General features: G+C 47.2%; 1 protein-coding gene and 1 long non-coding RNA gene across 2 annotated transcripts in view; one reads left to right on the forward strand and one right to left on the reverse strand.

The window, feature by feature from the left end:
- Positions 1 to 765: 765 nt before the first annotated feature.
- On the forward strand, positions 766 to 9,421 carry LOC123363927 (C-C chemokine receptor type 9-like). Its single transcript, XM_045005526.1, has 2 exons — positions 766 to 1,209; positions 7,594 to 9,421. Exons 1-2 carry the CDS (start codon positions 1,186 to 1,188, stop codon positions 8,677 to 8,679), a joined length of 1,110 nt encoding a protein of 369 aa, XP_044861461.1. The 5' UTR covers positions 766 to 1,185; the 3' UTR covers positions 8,680 to 9,421.
- Positions 7,837 to 19,267, reverse strand: part of LOC123363929 — a 29,661-nt gene continuing 18,230 nt past the window's right edge. The window contains exon 5 of the long non-coding RNA XR_006576946.1: positions 7,837 to 7,916. This is a non-coding gene — a long non-coding RNA (uncharacterized LOC123363929). The remainder of the gene's footprint in view (positions 7,917 to 19,267) is intronic.

Genomic DNA, 19,267 nt, shown 5'->3' on the forward strand with positions numbered 1-19,267 from the left:
TTCCCAGAGGGAACGAAAAAGATTAGATAACGAGTCATTGCAGAAAATGGAGGTGTTTTTAAACTAGAGGCTGTTAATGAAGACAGGTGGATTTCCTTGTTAGTTGTGACACATAATTTGAGAGAATTTGTTTTCACTCTCAAGAGCTTTTGGAAAGCCAGTTTCAGTATGAACCCAGTATGAACATCTTATTAAAAAAGAAATAGAATTAATCCTAGCCAGCGAAAGAGTTTAACCTGCCCAGAACACTTGAAAAGCTGCAGCCAGTATGCTGTTAAAAGCAAATGTAAATGCCTTAGCATATTTAGAGAGGTTTGTTTTTGGAAAACTTGCATTACAAAAATGAAGCTGCAAATATAACTGAAAACTGCAGGGTAAAATCTTGCTCAGCTTACTCATCCACACAGCTCCCTGGATTTCAAAGGGACAATTTATGTGAGGAAGGAGAGTAGGATCTGGCCCGCAGGCTCATTTGAGGAGGCTTCCTGTGAATATTCCTGGGTTTTACACTCATCTCAGTCCTGTCCGAAGGTCTGTATTTTATATGTCACTTACCCACCTTATTCCCTCTCAAATTCATAGTGTTGTTTTCAAGACAGAATAAAGATCTGACTGCAGATTTATGAGCATGGTGAGTATAAATTTACTACTGCTAAATAATCTCTCTTTCTTCCCCCATTACAGTTTGTGACCTAGGCTATGACATCATTCCCTAAGGCGCTAGAACACATTCCCCTGAACATATTCTAGAACTGTATTGTCCTGTCCAAGCTAGCAATGCACATCTGTTCAGGCATGGATGCTCCCGCCATACCAAACAACTCAGCTCATGCAAACTTGTAGTATGGTTCAGCCAAAAGATGCTGGACATGAATTTGTCTGCTGAGCTGAGAGTATAACTGTATTTTGCACTCCTATCGGATCTACCAACTGAGGATCTTAAAGCACTTCACAGTGAAATACCTCTGTGAGCTAAGTATTATTGTCTGTAGTTTATAGCTGGGGAGCCAGATCCTCAGCTGATGTAAATGGGCAGCTATGTTAACTTCCTCCTGCTGCAGTTCTTGGCCAGGGAATGAGAAGCAGAGAACTTCATTGATTTGCCTAAATTCACATGGCAAGAGCATAGATTATCCAATTTCCATACCTATGATTTAACAGCAGGATCATGCCTATGCCCCACAGATGAGGAAGCATCAGAAGATTCAGGTGATCACTCTAGAAATAGCCTGTCTTTGTAAGAGTTCTAGATGCCCAGATTAGAAATGTTGTATTAAAAGGGCACTATCATTTACTTATTTTATATATATTGTGGCAAAGTACCTGCTTCTCCCCAGCTGGCTCAGTCCCTTTTTGCCTTGGGGACCCAGGCTTGGGCAAAGTAAAAACCTTCCCAGTCACGCAGGGTCTGGCTGATCCTCCTCTCAGTCAGCCCCTTGCTGTTTTTCTCCCCTTCTGGGGACAGAGTGCAGTCTTCCTTGCTGGAAGAGGGCAGAGCCTTGCTGCACCTATTTGCTGGCAGCTTCTCTGCTTCTCTCACTCCCCCCCTGTTTCCCTGCCAGGGAGGGTTTAAAAAGGTCACCAGCAATTGGGGCCAGCTGAACCAAATTAGTTCCCTGGTAACCCTTGTTCCAGCTGAACCTAATGTCTCACAGCTGCCTCTCCTCAATGGATAGGGAGAAGCCTTTTAACCCCCCTGGGACTAATTCCTACCCCCCCCTTTGTAGCCATTTGGCCTGGGTTTGCCACATATCCCCCCCCCCCTGCTCAACACTACGGGGTTGGGCTACTTGGGTCGGAAAGCAGTGCACCCTTGACAGGCCATCTGCATTGCCATGTTGGGTTCCAGACCTATGTCGTACTTTGAAGTGAAAGGGTTGAAGCGACAGAAACCATCTTGTTACCCTCGCATTTTTGTCCTTGTTTTGGTGCATCCACTGCAAAGGGGCATGGTCCGTCACCAGGGTAAACCGCCGCCCAAGTAGATAGTAGCGGAGGCTTTCTATGGCCCACTTTACTGCCAGGCATTCCTTCTCCACTATGGCGTATTTCCGTTCCCTAGGTAGGAGCTTCCTACTGAGGAAGAGGATGGGGTGTTCGTCATCTCCAACCATTTGTGAAAGCACCGCCCCCAGCCCTACTTCCGAGGCATCCGTTTGTAGGATAAACTCCTTCCCCCAGTCCGGAGCTACTAGTACGGGGTCTGTGCAAAGGGCTGTCCTCAGATCGGCAAAAGCGGCTTCTGCTGCAGCAGACCATTTTACTATGTCTGGGCCCCGAGCTTTGGTTAGGTCTGTTAATGGGCATGCCCTGGTGGCGAAGTGGGGAATGAACCGCCTATAGTACCCCACTAGTCCCAGGAACGCTCTGACCTGTTTTTTCCGGAGTGGTCGGGGCCACTTCTGTATAGCTTCCAACTTGTTGAGTTGGGGCTTCACCACGCCCCTCCCCACTACATACCCCAGGTACTTGGCCTCAGCTAACCCGAGTGAACATTTGGACGGATTTGCAGTCAGTCCTGCCTTCCTCAGGGTGTCCAGGACTGCCTCCACCTTCTCCATGTGCGTCTCCCAGTCGGGGCTATAGATAATGACGTCATCGAGATAGGCTGCCGCGTACTTTCCGTGGGGTCGTAACAGTTTGTCCATTAGCCGTTGGAAGGTAGCGGGAGCCCCATGCAACCCAAAGGGGAGAACAGTGTACTGATATAGTCCTTCTGGAGTTGCAAAGGCCGTCTTCTCCTTGTCGGCCTTGGCCAGGGGGATCTGCCAATAGCCCTTGGTAAGGTCAAGGGTAGACATAAACCGTGCCTTTCCCAATCGGTCAATCAGCTCGTCTATCCTGGGTATAGGGTATGCGTCGAATCGGGACACCTCATTCAGCTTGCGGAAGTCATTGCAGAACCTCGTACTGCCGTCCGGCTTAGGCACTAAAACCACGGGACTGGACCATTGACTATGAGATTCTTCGATGACTCCTAAGGCCAGCATCTTCCTGACCTCTCTCCTAATCTCTTCTCTCTTGGCCTCCGGGATCCGGTATGGCTTGATGTTCACCTTCACCCCGGGCTCTGTGAAGATGTGATGGTGAACCTCAGTCGTCCTGCCTGGTTTTTCTGAGAACACATCCTGGTTGCGTTCTATCAGGCTGATCACTTCTGACCGTTGTTCCGGAGTCAACTCCGAGGATATTCCCATCAGGTCGGGCTGGTTGCTTGTAGGGGATGGTGCCCCCAGCGCAACCACCGGAGTTTCTCTATCCTGCCACGGTTTCAACAGATTTATATGGTAGATCTGCTCCAGCTTCCGGCGACCTGGCTGTCGGACCTTATAGTCGACTTCTCCTATAGCCTCTATTACCTCATATGGCCCCTGCCACCTGGCCAGGAGCTTGCTCTCCGCTGTGGGTATGAGCACCATCACCCGGTCCCCTACCTGGAACTTCCGGGTCCTCGCTTGACGATTGTACTACGTCCGTTGTGCCCCTTGGGCCTTCTCCATGTGTTCGCGCACAAGGGGGGCGACTCGGGCTATTCTGTCTTTCATCTCCAGCACATGTTCCACAACGTTTCTCCCCAGGTTCGGCTGTTCTTCCCAGTCTTCTTTAGCCAGGTCCAGTATGCCCCTGGGGTGGCGACCATATAACAGCTCGAAGGGGGAGAATCCAGTGGAAGCCTGAGGAACCTCCCGTACAGCAAACAGGACATAAGGCAGGAGGGCATCCCAGTCTTTCCCATCATGACTAATCACTTTCCGTAACATGTTTTTCAATGTCCTATTAAAACGTTCAACAAGGCCGTCGGTCTGGGGATGGTAGACCGACGTTCTAAGGGTCCGTATATGGAGCATGGTACATAGGTCCTTCATCAGTTTAGACACAAAGGGGGTCCCTTGGTCTGTCAGGATCTCCTTAGGTATTCCTACTCTGGAAAAAATTTGGACCAATTCTTTGGCTATGGTCTTGGACATGGTATTCCGTAGGGGTACGGCCTCGGGGTACCGGGTGGCATAATCTAGCACTACCAGAATGTACTGATGGCCCCGGGCTGACTTCTCCAATGGCCCTACAATGTCCATAGCTATTCGCTCAAATGGAACCTCGATAATTGGCAGAGGTACCAAAGGGGCCCTTAAGTATGGTCGGGGCCCATGTATTTGGCATTCCGGACAGGAGGAACAATATCGCCGGACGGCCGCATAAATGCCAGGCCAAAAAAACCTCTGTAGGATCCGATCAAGGGTCTTATCTACCCCTAGATGGGCCCCAAACAGATGACTGTGGGCCAGATCCATTACCGCCCTCTGATGCTTTCGGGGGACCAAGAGTTGTTCTATAACTTGGTCTTGGACCCGGACTACTCTATATAGCAGATCTTCCTTAATCATGTAATATGGCCCTGGGCCCTTAACTCTCCCCTCCACTGGGACCCCATTTACCTCGACTACTTCCTTGTGAATATTGTGGTATATGGGATCATTGGCCTGATCCTGACCAAAATTCCCGCGTGCGGTCCCCATTTGACCAAATTCTGGGGGGTCTACCTCCGTCTCCTCCTCGGGGACAGCCCCTGGGGAACCAGGCCCAACGATAGGGTTTTGGATGGCCGACCCAGTCCCGCTGTCAGCCGAGCCCCTTCTTTCCCCTGCCAGCGTAGACTTCTGGTACCGGGTCAGGATCCTCGTCCCCCTCCTTTTATCCGCCCTCCGTTCCCTCCGAGTCTTCCTGGGCTTCCCCGGCGGGGAGAACAAATCCTGGCTAAACTCATGGAAGGCTGGGGAAGGGTCATCTATCTGGACCACGCCTTGGGTCCCAGGGTCATTATTTTCTTCTACCTCGTCCCCGGGGAGTAGGCCATCAAACCCCGGGAAATCTCATCCGATAAGGACAGGGTACGGGAGTTTCGGAACTACTCCCACTGTCAACTTAGTGGAGTTTCCGAGAACTTCTATGCTTACGGGGATGGTTGGATAATAGTTGACATCCCCATGCACACAGGATATTCCCGAGCGTTTGGCCCGGGATAGTTGGTCCTGCCTGACCAGCTTCCCTGAGACTAATGTGACTGCACTTCCCGAGTCAATTAATGCCGTGGTCTCTATACCGTTCATCTTAACAGGCCTAGTGTATCTATGCGGGACCATCGCAACCCCAACCAGACTTATTAGATCACATAGTCCCCTTATATCTCCCAGTTCACACTGCATAGGCTCTCCTAGATTTGGGCATTGGGCAGCAATATGCCCCAATTCGCCACAGGCATAGCATCGGTACCCCGCTTGGGGCAGCCCCCTATTTTTCGGGCTGCTGGGATTTATCCCCCGAGTCTTTCTCCCCCAGTCCTCCAGCCTCTCCGGGACTGCCGGCTGCTCTCCCGCCTCCTTCCTCCTCTCCATTGTACGGCCTGGCGTTAGGGCAAACCGGGGCCTCGGCGCAGAGACTGGTCTCCGATTCTGGCGCCTCCCTTCCTCGGTGGTCCGAGAAAGTTCTTGGGCTGCCAAGTGTCTCTCTACGAGAGCAACTAGTTCATCACAAGAGGAGGGATCATTTTGGCAGACCCACCCTCGTATGTCTGGCGGCAACCCCCTCATGTACCTGTCCAATACCAGGATTGCCACTACCTTCTCTGGCCCATGGGTCTCAGGGCGGAGCCACTTCCGCGCAAGGTGTATCAGGTCAAATAGCTGGGACCTTGGTGCTTTGTCGTCCCGGTATTTCCACTCATGGAAGCGCTGGGCCCTCATGGCCGACGTCACGCCTGTCCTCGCCAGGATTTCCGCCTTCAGCTGGGGGTAATCCATAGCTGCGTCTGCGGTCAAGTCAAAGTAGGCCTTCTGGGCCTCCCCACACAGGAATGGGGCCAGGAGGCCTGCCCACTGGTCTTGGGGCCAGGCCTCCCGCAGTGCCGTCCTCTCGAATGCGAGGAGATATGCCTCTATATCGTCATCTGTAGTCATCTTCTGTAAATAGTTGCTAGCCTGTAGCAGCCGGGTCCCCTGGGCCCCGTGTGTCAGCGTGGCCAGGGCTTTCAGCTGGTCCACTACTTCATTCAGGGTGGCTCGATCTTGGGCCGCCTGGTTAATCAGCAGCTGGTTGGTCTCCTGTTGGACACGTACTGCCTCTTGCTGGGCCACCGCCTGTACCCTGGTAGCTTCTTGCTGGGCTGCAGTGGCCTGTAACAGCGCCTTCACAACGTCCTCCATTTTTTTAAAATTAATTAATTAATTTTTTTTTTTTGTGATTTACCTTGCCCTGAGGTGGCTTGCCACAGAGCCACACTCACTAACGCATCCCACTTCTGACACCACGTGTGGCAAAGTACCTGCTTCTCCCCAGCTGGCTCAGTCCCTTTTTGCCTTGGGGACACAGGCTTGGGCAAAGTAAAAACCTTCCCAGTCACGCAGGGTCTGGCTGATCCTCCTCTCAGTCAGCCCCTTGCTGTTTTTCTCCCCTTCTGGGGACAGAGTGCAGTCTTCCTTGCTGGAAGAGGGCAGAGCCTTGCTGCACCTATTTGCTGGCAGCTTCTCTGCTTCTCTCACTCCCCCCCTGTTTCCCTGCCAGGGAGGGTTTAAAAAGGTCACCAGCAATTGGGGCCAGCTGAACCAAATTAGTTCCCTGGTAACCCTTGTTCCAGCTGAACCTAATGTCTCACAGCTGCCTCTCCTCAATGGATAGGGAGAAGCCTTTTAACCCCCCTGGGACTAATTCCTACCCCCCCCTTTGTAGCCATTTGGCCTGGGTTTGCCACTATATATATATATAATATGTAGATAATATGTAAGAAAGAGATGGCCTGATTCTGATGACACACCCGTTTTACCCAGGTCTTACTCCACTGGGCCAGAGTCTGATCTCTGTCACACTGGTGTAAATCTGCAGTAGCTCCACTGATGCAACACCAGTCCAAGTCAAGTCAGAAAATGGCTGATTGATTCCAGTGTAGTTACTCTGTATTTACACTATGTTAAGCATGAAGAGACAGGCCCAGCACGTCCTTTTTGGAGTAAAAGCTCAAATAGAGCAAAAAGGTCACAAGAGTGATATGTCTTCTATGTAATTTCAGCCTTGTGCCTGTTTTCTATAGACTCTGTTGGCTACGTTCTTTGTTGCTCTCACTTTCCTCTGGGCACAGCAGAGAGAGGGAAGCCAGAATGTTGCCTGTTCTAGGTTCCTGATTATGGGTCTGGTTCTACCCTGGCCCCATCCTTGTCTGATGTAAACGGCACTGGCTGGCTATGGGACCATCTGTATTGCCAATTTGCAAGGCACATCAGCTATAGTCCTTCCTTGCACCTCCCAACCCTGACATCCAGCTATGCTGGGTGGTGCAGAGTTGTGGGGAGGTGGCATACTGGCTTTACATCCACGGGTCGCTGCCTGCACTGGGGGAATCCCCATAGGTCAGAGTTGATTTAGGGCTTTCAGGCTGTCACAAACATTCTGAGTTGAAGGAAAAAACATTTCTTGTTGGTGAAAGAGAGATGTCATAATCTCGCTTCCAAGCAATGAGCTATGGAACTATGAAAAAATTCCACCTTCACTTTTTCTTATTTAATGATTTTGTCAGCATGTAATTAACCTGATGTTCCCCTGCAGGCCACCCAGAACTACTCGGCTAACCTGGATTATTATACGGGTTCTAGTTCTGTGTTGCTGTCATACGACAACCCGTTTAATCACACAGACATAATTTGTGAAAAAAGTCACGCCCGGCAGTTTGCTCAAACTTTCCTGCCAGCATTTTTCAGCATTGTATTCTTCATCGGCACAGTGGGTAATGCCTTCGTCATCCTTGTCTACTGGACATACAGATACAGGAAGAGCATCACCGACAGATACCTGCTGCACCTGGCCATTGCTGATCTGCTCCTTGTTTTCACTCTCCCTTTCTGGGCAAAAGCAGCTTCAGATGGCTGGACCTTGAAGAATGTCATGTGTAAAATTCTCAATAGCATGTATAAGATCAACTTCTATAGCTGTATGTTATTTCTAACATGCATTAGTTTTGACAGGTACATTACAATTGTCCAGGCCATGAAAGCTAAGAACTCTAAGCGAAAAAGGCTTCTGTGCAGTAAACTAGTTTGCTTTGGCGTTTGGCTGATTGCAATAGGCTTATGCATCCCAGAAATAGTATACAGTGAATCTAAGCAAGTTAGTAATACAACTACCTGCAAGATGGTATACCCTACCACAGTGACCCGAACCACCAAAGTTACTGTCCTAGCTTTGAAAATCACAATAGGATTCCTCCTTCCTCTCTTCGTCATGGTTACTTGTTATGCTTTTATAATTCATACCCTCCTTCAAGCCAAAAGATCCCAAAAGCACAAATCATTAAAGATAATCATTGTTATTATCACAGCTTTCCTCCTCTCCCAGTTGCCCTACAACAGCATTTTGCTGGTCAAAACCATCAATGCCTACACCAGGGTTATATATGACTGCAAAACCTCTGACAACATTGACCTTGGATTCCAGATAACTCAGAGCATCGCTTTCCTTCACAGCTGCCTGAACCCCTTCCTCTACGTGTTTGTTGGGGAGAGATTCCGTAAAGCTCTCTTTAAAACTCTGGGGAACATGACTCATTGGACTGGCAAGAGCCGAGAACAGAGCTCTTTCATATATGATAGCCAAGATGGGAGCTCAAATAAGTCCTCTGCATTTCTGGGACGGTGATAAATCAGGGTCTCTCTCACTTTGAGCTTTCACCTAAATTCCTCACTCACATCCTACTGCTACCATGCTCCTTTTGAAATTCATGGTAGTCTGGCCAGAGCAGTGCAGTGTTCTTCTTCCATTCTGAGAGAAAAAGCAAGATCTCTCTCAACAGAGTGAATTTGCATGTTCACATCACAAAGGGCTTGATCCTGCAAAGTGCTGAGCATTTTTAACTCTCACAGAAGTCAGTGAGAATTGCGGGTGCTCAGCACCTTCCCCTGAATCGCTCAGTACCTTGAAAGATCAAACCCTAGACTTTTGGCTGAAAGAAAGTGAAACTGTGGAAAAGATGCAGAGGAAATAATGTGATGCTGATTGTATGCAGACTGATAACTGAGACGGGATAAAAATATTTTAAATTAAGAATAACTGTTCACTTCACCAGAGCTACAGCAGATTTACACCAGTATAAAAGAGAACAGAATTTGGCTCCCACAGTGCTTTGCTATTCAGTCTTTGATTTGTAAGTGTAACCTCAGTGAATGCAGATTTAATTTTGTTCCACTTGCAAAGCTGTTACATAGCTAGAATAATGGCAATATCATGGTTTCCTGTTTATCTTTTGTCTTTTTATCACAAAGGTGGCCCTTGTGGAACTGGGTTGATTTAGATTATTTGTTTTTTTAGGTCTTTGATTTTAGGGTGAAACTATGTGCACGGTTTGTACCCTAATGCTGTGATGTTAGACGCTTGCACTATATATACACAAAAATAAACATTGCATTGTATAGCACAATTTTTAGAGGGTCGTGTTTGTAATTTTCTAGCAATATGGCATTTGCCTTTTATCCTCTGGTAAAGCTGGACATAAAAAACAAACTGATGCCTGAATGAACCACGGGTTATAAACTGATATATATACTGAGCATAATAAACTGGTTCAGAAAGTGTATCCAGCCTGAGGCCTGTAAGGCAGAGAGAGGGAAGGAGTGGAACCAAAGGTGCAGGAACAGTTTAGAGAGACTTTCCCTTCTGGTCACTGGAGATGGGCCAGTCTCACACATTCTGCAATTATAATGTCCTGTGCATCTGTAGCATCTGCTGCTCAGTGGTGTGAAAAGCACCTCACAGGCATGAATGAATTTAGCCTTTCAATACTCCAATTGCACAGGAAGACTGTGGCAGAGTCAGAAACAGAATCCAGGTCAGGGTCTCCTGTCTCGCTCTTCTGTGCCAGAAACACAAGACCATCCTTCTGACTGATAAGATCTGGGCATACGTCGTGCACAACTTTGATATCTGTTCTCTTCTGCTCCCTAACATGCACTAAACTGTATGTCTCTTGGTGGCCATTTTAGTTTCAGTAAGCACTCGTGGAAGGAGCTCTTTCAGTGTTATTATGGCTCCAGAATGAGTGCAATGGGCTCACGGGATTGAGATTCAGGACCACATTCCCAGCTAGCCTCCATTCTGATCAAAATTTTCACACTGACCCATCGGCATATACAAAGCCTAAATTGCTGTGCACAAAGAAGGCAGCTAGACATACAAAGACCTGATTAGCACATATGCGGGCAAATGGACATACACAGGCAGTTTTGAGAATGTTTGGAAAACATGGTTCAAAAAAGGAAAGATAAGACGTTAAAAGTAAATGGCAAGCAAAAGTCCTAAAGGGAGAGCTAAGACAGGGCTTATGCATAGATGACTTTGATGATAAAGCCCCATATTGAAAGTAGAAACAACAAAATTGCTCTTTATCGAAATGATTGGCCTTACAAGGTGCTGAGCATTCCTGCAAGATTCTGTGTGCCCTGAACAATCACAAATTTCATTGATCATTGCAGTATTGCCAACCCCAAATGTTCAAAAATCATGAGTCCAGCTCACCAGAAATAATGAGATTGGCTTTAAAATAACAAGGTTATGTAACAATAACAGATTTGGTGTTCTTTTTTGCTTGCCTTCTGCTTTTTAAACCTTTAGGTCACATTTTGATGCTTTCTCCACAGCCAAAAGAGCTAGAAACTTACTTTTTCTTTAAAAATGAAGGCTGAAATCAGCACATAATCACTTGGCTCTAGGAGCTGGGGCTTTAAGGAAAATAATAATTATCATGAGACTTGTGACAAGATCATGAGTTGGCAGCACTGGCATTGATTGTGCTCAGCACCGTGCTGGAGTGCTCAGCACTTTGCTGGATGGAGCCCTAACACGAGGAGAAACAGCATGAAAAGAACATTAATAGACTGATTACTTTTAGTACATAAGAGAGCAATGCATGTTATGGAAAATAAATCCTTAGATCATGTCTAATTGAAGAGAAGATCTTGCACTAGAGCCAGGGGTGGCTACAGGCCCCAGCACGCCAAGCGCATGCTTGGGGCGGCATGCCCCGGGGGGCGCTCTGCCGGTCGCCGGGAGGGCGGCAGGCGGCTCCGGTGGACCTCCCACCGGCGTGCCTGCAGAGGGTCCGCTGGTCCCTCGGCTTCGGTGGAGCATCCGCAGGCACGTCAACGGGAGGTCCAACCAGAGCCGCGGGACCAGCGACCGGAAGAGCGCTCCCCCCGGCGTGTCGCCGTGCTTGGGGTGGTGAAATGGCTAGAGCCGCCCCTGACTAGAGCATACAATAAAACCAGTAATCAACAAATTTTTGAACTACTGTATACAGCCCTTTCTGAGGGTTTGTATATTAAAGTTGTTCTATACAATATAATTATCATGGTAAACACATTCTAATCATCTGGTTGTTGGGATTTTATTTAACTACCACAATCATTTCAAGCATGTTTTTCTTAAGTCCCCCTTGCAAACTCACCTATCTCAGGGCAGGGACAGAAATGTGCAAAGCAGAATGACCAATCTCATAGCATTGATCTTCTGCTTGCTTTTTTAAAAAAAAGTTCTGTTAAAGTTTTACTGCCCCTGCAAGCTGCCTTCTTAATCCTTAGCCCTGAACAGTAAATGAGCAAACCTTAGGCACTGACTTGATGTCCAGGACAAATGGCCTTCTCTGACATGGGTTCCAGCTCCAGCTCCAGCCAGAAGCTCCTAGGACTCACCTTGTGAGCAGAGTGCTGCTTGCCCTGCCTTTTTAGCTCAGCTGTGAGAACCACAGTGAGTTCAGGCTTTGGCTAAAGCAGTGGAATCTTGATGTATGATAAACAGTGCACACACTTCTCAAACAGCAAGAAAACCACATTAACATCTGCCACTCAAAAAAATCTACACCAGCAGAGCAAACTACATAGATAATTACCCATGAGGCACTGATTAGCTCTTCACCACTGTTCCTCACATATCCCCCAGTGTGGGAAAAAAGTGAAAGACTGAACTTCAAAATACCCCAACCTGGTTGCATGTCACTTTCAGTATTACTTTTTTGTCAGTCCATTGAAGTCTCAAGTCTCCTTTATAGAAATAATGGCTTCTTTGCTGTGTGGTATTTGGTGAACTATGTTCCTGAGTTAATTGATATGTGAAGCTTTTTGAGTGCTCTGAAACCTAATCTGAATTTTCTCACGGTTTCTCATACAGAAAGGTTGTGACCTTGTCATGCTACTTTGCCTATGAGTCACTTTTTGGATATTTTCATATTCTCATCAGAAGATTTTGAAGCTATGATAGCCTGATGCGCTATACAGAAATAGGACAACTAGATTCTAGGCTACGTGATTGTAATGCAGGCAGGCCAGATGTCAGCTCTTGCCCAGGCTGCTGGTATTAGCTATGAACTGAGAAACTCCTACTGGAGACCAGACCAGTTCACTTATGTGTTAATGTTACTCATAATGTTGAGGACCTCGGTTTGTTTTCCTTAACCAAAAGAAGGTTGAGGAGATATGATTGCTCTCTTTAAATATATCAGAGGGATAAATACCAGGGAGGGAGAGGAATTATTTCAGCTCAGTACTAATGTGGACACGAGAACAAATGGATATAAATTGGCAGTCGGGAAGTTTAGGCTTGAAATTAGACGAAGGTTTCTAACCATCAGGGGAGTGAAATTTTGGAACAGCCTACCGAGGGAAACAGTGGGGGCGAAGGACCTCTCTGGCTTTAAGATTAAGCTTGATAAGTTTATGGAGGGAATGGTTTGATAGGATAACGTGATTTAGTCAATAGGTCGATAACGTGCGGCCACTGGTAATTAGTACCGAGGGTCAATGTTAGGATATTGAAAGTCTTTTTCCTGAGTGTCTGGCTGGAGAGTCTTGCCCGCATGCTCGGGGTTCAGCTGATCGCCATATTTGCGGTCGGGAAGGAATTTTCCTCCAGAATAGATTGACAGTGGCCCTGGAGGTTTTTCACCTTCCTCCGCAGCATGGGGCAGGGGTCGCTTGCTGGAGGATTATCTGCTACTTGAAGTCTTTAAATCAGGATTTGGGGACTTCAACAGCTGAATCAAGGGAGAGAATTATTTCAGGAGTGGGTGGGTCAGCTTTTGTGGCCTGCATCTTGCGGGAGGTCAGACTAGATGATCATAATGGTCCCTTCTGATCTTAAGTTCTATGATTCTATGATACTCATAATAGGTAAAACTGTTATAAGAATATATTTAGTGTTTATAGTATATTTGTAAGTTGCTGCATACATTCATCTTATTTGTAATGGCTGCATTCTATGCTGTAAGGAAATATGTAAGTTTTGCTTTTTAACTTGAAAATCTTTGCTCTAAACTTGTGAACCCAGATGGGAAGAGTGTTTCCCTCCAGCCCATCCAGAAGAACTGTCAAAATCAGACGGACCATCAAGGACCATCATAACATAAAGGACTGGTTAATGGCCGTATCGCACCTTGGAAATACTATTTCCTGCCTTAGGCGAATGATGGGGGGAGGGGACAGAGAGGAGCGAGTGGAGGATGGGAGAGGCCTTGAGGGGAGAGGCAGAGTGGGGGGGAGAGACGGAATGAGGGAGGGGCAGAACACAGCCCCCTCACATTTCTATGGAGTTTCGCTTTTGGTGCTCCAAAGGCGACGTCTGGCCGGCGCGCCTCTGCACTGCATCCGGAGTATTTCCCTCTGCATGGCTGCCCTTTTTTGGGTAGGCTAAGCCTCCTCTGGCCTTTTATACCCGCTGCCCATGGATGTAAGATCTAGAGTTCCAAATGATCTGAGGTAAGTGACTGGTCTCTTGGGCCTGGAAGCAACCTGAGTATTGTGTGATTTTTGGTGTAAGTGACAATTTTTCACTAAATTCAGTTTGCCCAGGAGGCAAGATAGACTGGAGAGTCAAAGGGGACTGTCTGTGACTCCTTGATGAGACTCTCATAGCGATCCAGGAGTTCACATTCATTATTGAGGGCAGGTCTACACAGCATTACTTTGGTATAACTACGTCTCTGAGGGGGTGTGAAAATCCACACCCCCGAGTACTACAGTTATACCAACCTAAGTGCTGCCAACATACTGCCTCGCATGGAAGAGGATTAGACTCTCTTCATTAAAGCTGATGCATCAGTGCAGCATTTTAAGTGTAGACTTGCCCTCAGTTGGTGAAATCTACTTAGAGAATATATGACCAGTTTGAAGTATCTGCCCTGTTTTTGACAGTCTGCCCTGACATTGACACTTATGGTCATGAGCCACTCCAGACAGCGTGACAGTGACTTTGCCATAATTTGGATGCAAAAGTCTAGAAAAACTTCCCTGCCTAGCACCTATCCATCACATTTTGTAGTAAAAGTGCCATATCTCCAAGTGTCAGTCAGCCAGAATGCTCAATTGATTTCACTGGGGCTTTTGCCTGAATAAAGACAGTAAGAACTATGAGCTAGATTCTGCTCTCAGTTACAGCAAAAGAAATCTTGGGTAACTTCACTGGATTTACACTAGGGTAACAGAACAGAACAGATTTCTGAGTAGGATTTGGTGCACTGAATTTTGTCTGATGAAACAAAATAGGAAAGAAAGAATAATTAAAAATATCTGTAGGCTCTGGGCTGCTTAAAATGTGGTGTTACAGAAAGAAACATGTTTCCACCAGATGGGCCAAATGCAGCATCATTTACAGGGGACACAGTGAGTTGTGTGCACACACAAGGGCAGAATTTGACCAATATCATGTATATGCTTGGTGGTGTAGTTTCAGCTCTCTGCATCATGACTGCTGTTTGCTTCTCTCATGGGCTTCACCCTGCAGCCAGGTTACTCCCTGTGTAGTTTTAGCACATGCTCAATTCATAAGAACTTACACAGCACAGACAAAATTAAACAAACACATGACCAGGTTTGCTGGCTCAGACACCTGTTACACCACTCTGACAAGATTCCTTTCAGGTAGTGGGAAAATCTCTGAGGAGCGCCCCAGTTGTTTTCCATCCCATGTATGGTCCTTCACTGATGTATTGCTATCTGGGGTGATGTTGTTCCTTCTCACTCACTTGAACAGAGACCTGTGCCATTCAAATTGATGCCCCCTGTGCCTGCGTACCATAGTCATCCTCTCCATTATTTCATTGTAGGATAAAGCCAAAATTTTCAAATGTGGGTGCCTAAAGTTAGGCTCCTACTTCCCTGTACAGGCACCTACATATGTGGCCTGATTTTCAAAAGCCTCCATGGAAGCTCCCGGGTGCTCAGCACTTTTGAAAATCAAGCCACTTAATATCAGTGCTTAAATGTGCATTTAAGGGTATGTCTACACAGCCACCAGCAGCAAGACTCTAAGCCTGTGTCAACAGACTTGGGCTCACCTTACAAATACCTGTGTAGCAGCACTTTGAAGTTGTGGCCTTCAGAATCTGAGCTCCATCCCAAACTGCCATGTCTACATAGCTATTTTTAGCACTGTGGCATGAGCCCTGCAAGCCCAAGTCTGTCGACCCAGGCTCAGAGGCTCATTTCCACGGGTTGTGTAGACTTATCCTAAGAGGCTAACTTTAGGCATCCAAGTTTCAAAATCTTGGCCTACATCACTTTTCTCCTACTTCTGACCACAGAAGCCAAAAGGGGAAATTAAAAACAATGGGTCAGAACACTTAAAACAATGGAGAAATACTGGAGAGGAACTTGGCCCAGTGGGCCAGTTTCTGACCTCGAGTACACCTTTGTATTTTTCATCGACTAGGTTTGCCCAGGAGTTGATGAATGCTGATTACTGCCCAGGGGTATTTAGTCTTTTACTTGATCTAACAAAGACTAGACCCCCCAATAATAATTTGCTTATTACAAATTTTACTTTTGTGTCTTATTGTATTTAGTCTGAAGTCAATGCAACTCATTGTGGGTTAAATTCACCTCTATGCAAAAAGCCAGCACAAAGTCTATACACCGCTTATGCATCTGCACAGGGGGTGAAGGTCACCCTGTTACTTTATTGGCACAATACAAACAAGCCTCAATTGCTAAGGCCCTGTCTACACTACACAGTTTTGGCGACAAAAGTCACGTTTCATCAACAAAACAGTGGAGGTGTACACACAACGATGCTCCTTCCGCCAATTTAACTCTTGTGCTATGCTGACATAAAACCACCTCAGTGAGTGACATCGAGCTTTTTGTGACAAAGAGTGATACAGTATTAGGGTAGACACTGCGCTTGCTTATTTCGCCTTAAGTGGTCTCCAGGAGGTGTCCCACAATGGCCACCATCACCACTCTGGTAAGCAGCTTCTACTCCACTGCCCTGCAGCCAGGTGCACAGGAATGCACCCCTCTCCCTTTAAAGCGCTGAGAAATTTTAAAATTCCATTGCCTGTTTGCTCGGTGTGAACAGCCCACATTGCACCTTCCCAGCTGACCTTGCCGGCTTTCCACAGCAAACATGCTAGAGTACACTGGAATTACTGGATCTGTTGGGTCTGTGGGGAGAGGATGCTGTGCAGTCACAGCTCTGATCCAGCCTCAGGAACTTTGATACCTATGAGCAGATTGCTCATGGCATGTTGGAGAAGGGGCCCGAAAGAGACATGCAGCAGCGCCGTGCAGGGCCGCCCAGAGGATTCAGGGGGCCTGGGGTCTTCGGTGGCGGAAGGCCACCGCTTCGGCAGTAATTCGGCGGCGGGGGGGTCCTTCCGCTCCGGGACCCGCCGCCAATGTGCCCCCAAGACCTGTGGCGGGGGCCCCCTGCCGTCGAAGACCCAGCACTTCGGCAGCGGGGCCTGCTCGGTGGTAATTCGGTGGCGGGGGGTCCTTCCGCCCCCCTGCCGCCGAAGACCCAGAGCGGAAGAAGCTTGGGGGGCCCAGGCCCCACGAGAGTTTTCCAGGGCCACCAGAGTGAGTGAAGGACCCTGCTCCAGGGGCCCCGAAAAACTCTTGTGGGGGCCCCTGCGGGGCCCAGGGCCTGGGGCAAATTGCCCCACTTGCCCCCTGCCTTTGGGCAGCCCTGGTGCCGTGCTAAGATCAAGGAGCTGAGGCAGGTGTACCAGAAGGCAAGGGAGGCCAACCGTCGTTCTGGTGTGACACTGAAAACATGCAGCTTCTACAAGGAGCTGCATGCCATCCTCAGTGGCAACTCATGAGCCACAGGAGTAAGGGGTAGGCTGGGTTTCCCCAGGGATCATTATAGGCATGTCCACATCCCCTCTTGGAATCTTCTGGTCTGGAAAAACAGTCTTTGCATGCAGCTTTCTATATAGGCCAGTGTTCCTGAAGATGTGCGCATCATTCACCTTGCCTGACCACCCCGCCTTGATGTCAGTGAAATGACTCCAGTGATCCACCAGCCCCAGCAATACCATAGAGAAGTATCCCTTTCTGTTGATGTATTCCATTGCAAGATGGTCTGGGGCCAAAATTGGGATATGCGTTCCATCTGTCACCCTGGTGCAGCTAAGGAATCTCATTGCTGCAAAGCCATCCACTATTTCCCGCACATTGTCCAGAATCACAGTGCTTCATAGCAGGACGCGATTAATGGCCCTGCACACTTGCATCACCGCAACACCCATGATGGACTTCCCAACTCCAAACTGATTTGTGACTCACTGGTAGCAGTTTGGAGCTGCCAGATTCCACACAGCGGTTGCCACATGCTTTTCCACTGTTGGGGCAGCTCTCATTTTGGTGTTCTTTCACCGCAGGTGGGAGTGAGTGCCGCATAGAAATCAAGGAAGATGATTTTGTACATACAAAAGTTCTGCCGCCATTGCTCATCATCCCATACATGCATCACAATCTGAACCCACCACTCGGTGCTTGTTTCCCGAGTCCAACAGCGACGGTCCACCTTGTGCAGCTGCTGTGAATGCCAACATCAATCTTGAATTGTTTCTTTCTATGGCATACAGCAGGGCAGGCACCACAAATTCCTGTTCAGATTTGCAGCTCATGAAATACTGCAGCATCAGCTGCTCATGTTCATAACTCTCATCACAAGACTGGAGAGCAGTGCAGGATCCATGCTTTCAGGCAGAGATGGCAAGCGCAAAGTTTACCAGGACAGTTGAAAAATGGCACAAAACATAATTGGAAACCCTTGGAAACCCTTGGAATTATGGAATGGAGAAAACTGCATGATGGGATGGTGAGCCCGCCCCCACAATGCACTGTGACCCATTTCCAGAACTCCTAGCGGGAGAAGGTGGTGATTTGTACTGAGGGATAGCTACCCATGGTGCATTGCTCTCTCTGTTGGTGCTAGAGCACCAACTGTGGGATGCGCTCCGCTGACATGTTCATTGTGTGGACAGGCACAAGCAATGTAATTACAGTGGTTTATGATCGTTGATGTAACTTAAGGAGACTTAACTCTGTAGTGTAGACATGGGCTAGGAATTTTTCTTCCTTAAAAACAGATTGCATGGTAGTGACACTGACAGACAGGTCACCTGGTGTGTGACCCATAACAACCTAACAGGATATTGAAATGGAAAACAGGGCCATTGCTTGTAGACAGTAACAAAGCCATGTTAAGTAGACTTGAATCTTTAATATGTTTGCCTTAGAATTAAGAGTAAATGCGAAGTGTATTTGTCTGCGTTTACCTATATCTTCTTAGAAGTTTAACAATGTGATCTAATTAGCTTGTAGATGGTAAAATCCTGTTCCTGTCTTTTAATGCTTCATTACTGTATTCTATTGACTCAAGATCAAATATATAATATACCACAGGAAATAATAATATTACTTACATTGTCTTCAGCTTAATTATCTGATATAATGAACTGTTTTTGTAATTTGAATGGCTATTGCTTAATGTATTGTCTGAGAAAGGACCCATTGAATAGAGATCAAATGTAGTAGAATTACCTGTCAGCACCTTGCTTGCTTCAACTATAAAGGAAGCTTCAGGCCTGATCCTTTTTATCTTAGGTCTGCTTAAACTTTGACAGGGAAGGTCTAAGCCACAAGACTGAGGTCTCCAGGTTTACTCTGGAATTCTCATGGAAGAATTTGAACAAACTCTGCACCAGGACTATCACCTTTTAAATTGATTCCAGTAAGACTTTTATGAATCAGCAGCCTCACCATCTCTGCTATGAAACTGACCTAAGGACTTAATACACATTTCTATGTATATTGATCTCTTAACCATATATAACTCTTTCCTTTTGCTTCTATTAATAAATCTTAAATTTAGGTAATAAGGATCAGCTGTAAGTGTGTATTTGGGTGAGATCTGAAATATTCATTGACCTGGTGGGCAATGTGTCCGGTCCTTT

The sequence above is a fragment of the Mauremys mutica genome, chromosome 2 (assembly GCF_020497125.1).
Source record: "Mauremys mutica isolate MM-2020 ecotype Southern chromosome 2, ASM2049712v1, whole genome shotgun sequence".
NCBI lineage: Eukaryota > Metazoa > Chordata > Testudines > Geoemydidae > Mauremys > Mauremys mutica.

What these genes read in the sequence shown, in the direction of transcription:
- LOC123363927 (XM_045005526.1), top strand. Translation starts at nt 1,186, where the DNA reads ATGAGGAAGCATCAGAAGATTCAG. An exon ending in GGAAGCATCAGAAGATTCAG is followed by an intron (nt 1,210 to 7,593) that starts GTGATCACTCTA and finishes GTTCCCCTGCAG; the next exon opens with GCCACCCAGAACTACTCGGC.